General features: G+C 44.9%; 1 protein-coding gene across 1 annotated transcript; it reads left to right on the forward strand.

Moving 5' to 3' along the window:
* Nucleotides 1–6525: 6525 nt before the first annotated feature.
* On the forward strand, nucleotides 6526–7575 carry fabp7a (fatty acid binding protein 7, brain, a; the record flags this gene model as incomplete). Its single annotated transcript, XM_084451051.1, has 4 exons — nucleotides 6526–6598; nucleotides 6828–7000; nucleotides 7238–7339; nucleotides 7525–7575. The coding sequence occupies 4 exons, from the start codon at nucleotides 6526–6528 to the stop codon at nucleotides 7573–7575; spliced, it is 399 nt and encodes a 132-aa protein (XP_084307177.1).
* Between the last annotated feature and the right edge of the window lie 564 nt (nucleotides 7576–8139).

Raw genomic sequence — 8139 nt, forward strand, 5'->3', positions numbered from 1 at the left:
GTGTGGTAGCCTACCGCTCCACGTGAATGTTTTTTTTTATTTTTTATTTAATGAAAAGAGGCCAGGAAAAGGCTGAAATTGAGCAGCATCTTACTAAGAATGATTTCTTAAGTGTATTTCACTCAGAAAAGTATGGAACGTATGACTTGGAGAATACACAATCCTGAGTTGGTGGGGGACGGGGCAGTCATAATAATTCAGGATTGCTAAGGCTGGAGTAGGAGGAGAGAGGTCGGGGCACGCGTGTGCGAGACGGCTGGTGCTGGTGGACACTCAACGCTGGTTCTGCCAGACATGCGGGCCTCATTACAGAAACCTGCTGTCTGAAAGCCTGTCTTATCTCAGTTTAGGACCACATTTAGGATTTTTGCTATTACAGAAACCTGTTTACAATAACAATGTGCCCATTAGCAATGTTTATCGTTGCTAAGCAACCTCATACCAGCTGATAGTTAAGCACAGGTGCAACAGAAAGCTAGCAGCTAACTTTATTAACTAACACTATAGGATATATAATGTTACATTGTTCTGTTCTTGTGTTTCTTTGACAGAAGAAACAACAACTGACGAGTTGTAATCAGACCAATCGAAAGTCCACTGTGAGCAGTGATGCTTTCACAGATGTACAGATATAAATGATCATCTGAAAACAAAAAAACCGACTACCAGGCCGTCTGTACACCCCACTAATGTTTGGCGCATTGCATGCAATCCTTCCGCCGCTGCAGGATTCCCACCCTCCCAAACCTACCTGCAGCTTTTCGCAGAAGGAGAGGAGAGGCAATGCCTTAACTTCACCCAACAGTAGCTGTACTCGTGACCTGGTAATCACAAGTACATTAGCTCAACTCAGCTGTATTTATACCACACATATAGCAACGCAATTATGGGTCACGGTTGGTAGTAATAATTGTCATTTTTACTCATGAATCAAATAAAAGCCATTACATTCTTTTGAAATGCAGCATTGCATAAATAATTGTTTTATCTGAACGAGTGAATTGGATGAATTTGAACTTTATAATCGGCAAACGAAATGGATGCCGGGTAATTAAACGTCGTCATCATAATCATAATCATCATCATAACTTATTAACTATGCTGATTTTTCGTAGGCTTGATCTTAATCAATGGCAACAGACAGGTGGCCACTTTATATTGAACACCTCTCTAAAACGTTACACTAGCTAGCTAGATAACTATCAACAAACAACAACACTTGACAGCGTTAAGAAGTTATCTGAGGTGTCAAACAGTCAAAAGTTAGATGGCTAGCTAGCTAAAGCTAACATGCCCATGGCTACCTAACGTTACATAAAACACGTGCTAGCTAGTTGGCGTAACGTTAACAATATCTCGTATTTATGTGCTTGCGGTGCTAAAGAAAAGATTTAGCTATAAATCGTCCGACATGTAGGCCCACATGATTGATATGGAGTGATTGCCGGGGCGGCACATAGGGCCTAGCTCGGGAGGTAGAGCGGCCGGTTGGGGATCGCAAAGTCCCCGGTTCGTTTGGAAGTGTCCTTGAGCGAGACACTGAACCCCAAAGTCGCTTACGTGCATTATACCTGCCTTGTACAGTCGCCTCACAGCTGGACTTTGCATGTTCTCCTGAAAAAAATAGATGCTCTTCACTCCGTCCGGTCCCTGACCAGGACTTGGTCCTCGGGCGCCATGAACGATGGCTGCCCCTGGAGGATGGAACACTTCTTCTCGCAAGCCATCCGACACCTGAATGACTCAATCTAGAGCATCCAGTGTACATAACATAAACACAAATGCAAACGTCAATCCCTCGGGATTATTTATTATAGCTGTAGCATGTACATAACACGCCCCATGCCCTCCGTGGCAGAGGTCCAGGGAGAACATACGCGGACGTCGCGGGAATGAACGAAGTGGCGCGAAGGGGTTCGCATGGTTATCGGTAGGCTACGTTCAAGCACTGAGCGCAGATCTCGGCGTCTCCCCGTAACGGGGCCGGCTGCGGCTGATAGAAGTGGCTGATTTCCGATGGAAAACAGAGGAGCTCGGGGCGCGGCTTGGGGCGAAACTCCAACACAGATCATATAGTAAAAGAGAAGAAACAGTAAAAACATTAAAAGGGAGTATAAAATAAACACATTTTAGTTAAAACAGGTAAAACTACATGATAAAAACGAGATTGAAAAGGTAGGCTATGTCTTAAGATCTCGCTTAAAAGTTCCCACAGTTTCAGCCATTCTTATGCCTTAAATTCTGTGAGGGTATTCCAGGGCCTGGGGGCATAAAAACTGAAGGCAGCCTCTAGAGCCGGGGCTGAAGTGATGGTGCCGGGGCTGAAGTGATGGTGTGTTAGATGTACGAGTGTGTAGTCTCAGTACAGGCGAGCTCAGGACTAGCCTACTGGCAGAGTCCAATGCCAGAAGGCTCGTTCAAGAGGAGAGATAGTGGAGCGGGCCATCCCTCATCAACTAAAAAAAAGTCTTAGCCTTCATAGGCTATAGGCTACCCGTGTCTGCCTCGGGAAATCAGATTGATTATCTGGAAAGAATCAAGGATGAGAAAATGGCTTATGAAATACGAATTGGGGGGCTGAGATACATTGAAAAGCCTCCTATAGGCTATGAATTTCTTAATACATTTTAAAATTACTTTTATTAGGTCTTTGCTAGGGATGCACCGATTGCAAAATTCTGGACCGATGCCATGTTTAAAATAACAATTCAGCAATTTAATTTGTATTCCCCCTTTTGTGCCAGGGAAACAAAGAAATGAAGTGTTTGGTTCCAAAAGCCGATTTTTATTTCACTTTAATTTGAAAGCAAACTACACGTGCGTTTGCGGCGTTACTTCACGGATCTTCTCTGAATCTGCAGCTGGGTAGGCTACGTTTTGCAACAAAAAAAGACATAATTGTTGCGACATAACATCGGCCACTCCCATCGGTGAATGTCATTTTATTTGCCGATGTGCCGATGGCAGTCAACAAGGCCAACATCGGCCGATGCCGAGGCCAACATCGGCCGATGCCGATGTTCGGCCGATACATCAGTGCATCCCTAGTCTTTGCTATTTTCTGAAAATTCAAATGTGCTTATTTTTAAAAGAAAAAATCTAAAAATGTTACTGGTTGATTGTTCTTGTAATAAAGATATGTTTGATTATGTAGCCAACTGCATGGCATAGGCTATTAGACAGCATATATTGAGAATTAATAAGCTTATTTGATTACAAATTTTATATAATTTTATTCATTTATTTCAATTTCGGAAGCCGACAGGGTCTCACTCTGCAGCGCCCAAATTAAAAGCCATACAAAAGCTGTGCTTAAAGCCCTGGGGCCTCATTTATCAAAGAGCGTGTAAATTCTGGTGTAAAAGAGGGCGTACGACGAAAACGCGGAAAATGCGAAATGTAGCGTACGACGAGAATATTTACACGCTTTTCGGATCTATCAAAAATGTCGTACGCCCTTTCCTGCACGAGAAATCCGAGACTGGCGGGGAAGAGAGCGTACGCGCACGCGCCCCGTGTTCCGCCCTCTCCACGCCCAAATTCAACCATATATGGTTAAAACTATGACAGCGCACAACGTGGATACCCCGGAAGGAACCGACATAATATAGCGTGGAGCATAGGAAAGACAAATACGTTTATGGAAAAACGCGGAAAGAAGAGAAACTTTTCGGAGACGGAGGTGCATGTGCTTGTTGGTGAGGTCCACGCGAGGAAACAAATCATCTTCGGAAGGTAAGCTATTTGTACGAGCCTACATTTGTCTGATTGCTCCTACAGTTTAGGTAGCCTACTGTACGTTTCGTGCATCCTGTATGTGGCGTAGGCTACACGGACATTCTGTATCATGTGGCTGTGAGGAAAGCAAACATTCCACACATTCTGTGGTAGGCTATGATTGATTTAGGACCACCACTTCATAATGTTAGACCACATTAAACATTTTCCCCGCTGGGAAATTAAGACTCTCATCTAAATCACCTGGTAAATCACACTTAAGCATTTATTTGGCTGCCAACAGAAAAACATATCAATTGAATATGGCTACACAATAAAATGTTTAATGCATAATCAAGTTAACAGACAAACGAAAAAATTTTCAAAGAAAATGACTGAAATTGTTTCTCCAGACTCTGACGTGGGGTGGGACTCAGAGGAGGGGGAGTCTGCAGTGGTCCTTGACCTGACGGTCGTGCCCCCGCCGGTTGCAGCCTCTACATCCAGCGCCACGACCTCCAGTGCCTCCACCTCCAGCACACCGGCCTCCACCTCCAGCGCCTCCGTCTCCCGTCTCCACCGCCCACGCCACCACCTCCGGCTGCCAGCGTCCCTGCCTCAAGGGTCCCTGAGGGCTGGGCTTCCTCTCAGACGCTGTGCTGGAGGCTCATGACCCTAGAGGCCCAGAGGGAAATGGCAGAAGGGATTGGGGCAGTTGTGGGGCAGTTGTGCAGCAGTTGGTGGAGGTCACCACACTACACCACCAGAGCCAACAGGACATCCTCATTGCACTTCATTCCCTCACACATGCTGTCACGGACCTCACACTGTCACTCACTACCACACTCACGGACCTCACACAGTCACTCACTACCACACTCAAGGACCTCACACAGTCACTCACTACCACACTCAAGGACCTCACACAGTCACTCACTACCACACTCACGGACCTCACACATTCACTCACAAACGCACTCACACACCTCACACAGTCACCCACCAACAGACAATAAAATGGTAGAAATGTGAACCTTACTTGTTTGTGTCTTCATAGCTGGCGCATGAGCTCAGTGTGGGCCCTTTGGCCCCGCTGGTAAACCTCATGACGGGGAGGGGGCTGAGGGCTTGGGTCCTCATTTTGTGGTGGGGTCTTGACTGGTTCTCATTCTTATCAGCTTTGAATATACATCTTGGCAAACATAACAGAATGATGTACAAGGAGGGGACAGATACCTAGTGAAAGTACTATTGGTTGCTAGTAAAAAGACAATAATGAGGGCTTGGTATAAGGTGGAACCCCCAACCAAGGAGCAGTGGTGGGTGTTGTGGAGGAGATTTATGAGATTTATTTATGCATTGAGGATGCAGGAAGGAAAGTTTGAAGGGAGATGGGAAAAATGGATGGATTATAGAAGGAAGTGTGATGATACCACTAGTATTAAAATGGTCATATTTGAGTAAGAAAAAAAAGCTGCATGGATGGAAGTACCCATAAGCTGTTATTGTAAGTTTTTATGTTTTATTGTATTGTCGTTGTATGGATGGAAAATGCTAATAAAGATTAAAGTAAAAAAGACAAAGAATATGTATCTTGGCTATGCACACACCAACAAGCCAGCCGTCACGCGCAGCGCCTGCCTCCAGTCTAGCCCCTACCCTGCTGTGCGCCAGGGTGAATGAGTCATGCGTGGAGCCAGGCCACCGTGCCACTACACTTGTGATGAGCATGTCGGCGTCACATATGATTTGGGTATTTATAGTGTGCACATTTTTGCGATTCCCATAGACGTATTAATTCACTGATGGTACCCTTATGTGGGTGCAGTCGCCATCGCCGTCACCTCTTTGGAGTTCTATCTCGGCCAGTAGGCCGAGTAGCGCCGGATTCATTTAGGCTCGCATTACGCACAGGAGGACTGTCATTTATATGCTTACCAAACAGCAAACAGGTCCACATGATCACATATTAATGACAATCTAATTGGTCAATTATTGCCGTTTGATGGAGTGCCTGCATTAGGTGTGTGACATATAGCGCGGAAAGGTTTGGGACAGCGCATAGGTTCAGTTTGGGGAACAAATCCATATCGGACCATTAATGAGCCGGTTAGAGGACACGTCTAATCTTGCATTGCGATATATGTTGGTGCTGAATTGGGCTATTAGCCTACATGATTGTGCGTTCATGAACTGTCGCTCTTATTCTCTCCGTCAAACATAGTAATTCACCGACGCACCACCTGCGTCGCCAGTTCCCCCTGTGTTCAAAAAGGGCGTAGAACACCGTGTAAATCGGTAGGACAAGTTGAGAGGTGTCCTACAAAAGCGCGTAGAAAGGCGACTAAATTTTCGCCCTTTCGGCTTGATAAATCGCAATGTGGGGGGGGGGGAATGGCGTACGCCTGAAATCGCGGAAAAGACCGTGTAAAAGAAGGCGTACCTCAATGATAAATGAGGCCCCTGGGGGGAGCTCAGCCCCAACAAAACAAAGCAAAACGTTTATTGTAATGGAACACCCTACTGGTTGGGTAACATAAAACGTGTCTTTCAATCCAGAAACAGTGCACATCGTTTTCAGATTGAGCCCACCCCTGTTCTCAATATCTGTTGACCAATGAGCTCAGGTAGTGTGCCAAATCCTCCAATGGGATTACACAAACTCAGACTGTTGAGAAGCCCCGCCTCCCCCCTAGTGTATCAGTATGAAAGGCATGCCGTTAGCGAGGCGGCTGGACTCAGGACCTGAGGCGACATATCAACACTGAACTGAAATATCAGCTTGAGTCGAACAACCGCACTGTCAAAATGGTTGATGCTTTCTGCGCCACATGGAAACTGATAGACAGTCAGAACTTTGATGAATACATGAAGGCACTTGGTGAGTCTAAAGATTGATTGATTGTTTGATTGATTGATTTGATTGAGGGATGCATCTAACCTTACCAACTTGCAAAATATAAAAATAAAATAAAAACTATATATATATATAATTTATCTTGCAGGTTGATAAGGTTATCCTTGTCAAGCATGGTCCTTCACTTTAACAGTTATAGAGATGTCCATCGTCAGCCTCAAAGGTTTGCATTTAAATAGCCTATGTTTTACAGGTGTTAGTTTTGCTACCAGGCAAGTGGGCAACGTCACCAAACCGACCATTGTCTTCAGTCAGGACGGAGACAAAGTGGTTCTGAAGACTCTGAGCACGTTCAAAAACACTGAGATATCCTTCAAACTGGGAGAGGAGTTTGACGAGACTACTGCGGATGACCGCAACGTCAAGGTATGTAGCTGACATCATCTGCACTGGACGCTCTGTCTTCTCTAGAGCACTGGAAGGTCTCTGCACATCCTAACACCTAGATCTGACATTCTTCAAGTGGTCAAGCATGAGCATAAGTAGGCTAATGATCTAGCATGGATATGAAACACTGCTAGAGTGTATCGATCAATAATCAGTTGCAATAGTCATACTTGGTATTCATAGTTGTAAAAGAACTGCTTTGACCTCTGCTTGCAGTCCACTCTGACCATGGAAGGAGACAAGCTGGTGCATGTGCAGAAGTGGGAAGGCAAGGAGACAAAGTTTGTCCGAGAAATCAAGGATGGGAAAATGATCATGGTGAGATAGATGTCAGTACAACTCGATAGACTGATCTGTGACTTGATAAATGTCATATACTAAGTTAAAGCTTGCATCATTTTGTATCCTGGAGTGAGTGAGTGAGTGAGTGAGTGAGTGAGTGAGTGATATTAATATTGCCATGAATCGCTTCACGTGCTAACTCCGAACTTTTTTCCCCCCAGACCTTGACTTTTGAAGATGTCCAGGCTATTCGTACATATGAGAAAGAATAACATCCCCACAGACGATGACCAGATGACTCACCCCAGCACTGAGCCATTCTACGTTCATGTTTTGTTTTTATTATATGCGCATAATTGCACATCCATCATCTTAACATGACACAAATGTGTTTTTTGTAAGATCTTTTGTATGGAATACCCACACTGCCGTAGTCATATTTTTGGATTGACCTTAATTGTTTCATACAGCTTCACCATTTGTTACAGTACATCTGTGAAAAGGGATAAATAAATTACTTGACTGAAAGGCCCTCTGTGTCTTTTTTTTATTGTCTATAGATCAAAACCATGCAGCAATTTCAGCAGTACTCTATTTCTTAATCTCAGATTTTTGATACATTGAGGTTTTCAGCTTGTGTGTGAATTCTGTGCTATGGAACTGCTTCATTCGGTGTGAAAATGTGTCGGTCTGACAGAGCACAATGCTAGCATTGTCTGGCCTCAGTCCCAGGTGACAGCTGGGAGGACGGCCTAGCGTGGACCGGGCTGTCCACTGCTGAGCCCACTATCACCAGGCCACGAGAGGGAACGACCTGGAGTAACCTTAGAGAGACA

This window comes from Borostomias antarcticus, assembly GCF_949987555.1.
Source record: "Borostomias antarcticus genome assembly, chromosome: 16".
In the NCBI taxonomy this organism is placed as follows: Eukaryota; Metazoa; Chordata; class Actinopteri; order Stomiiformes; family Stomiidae; genus Borostomias; species Borostomias antarcticus.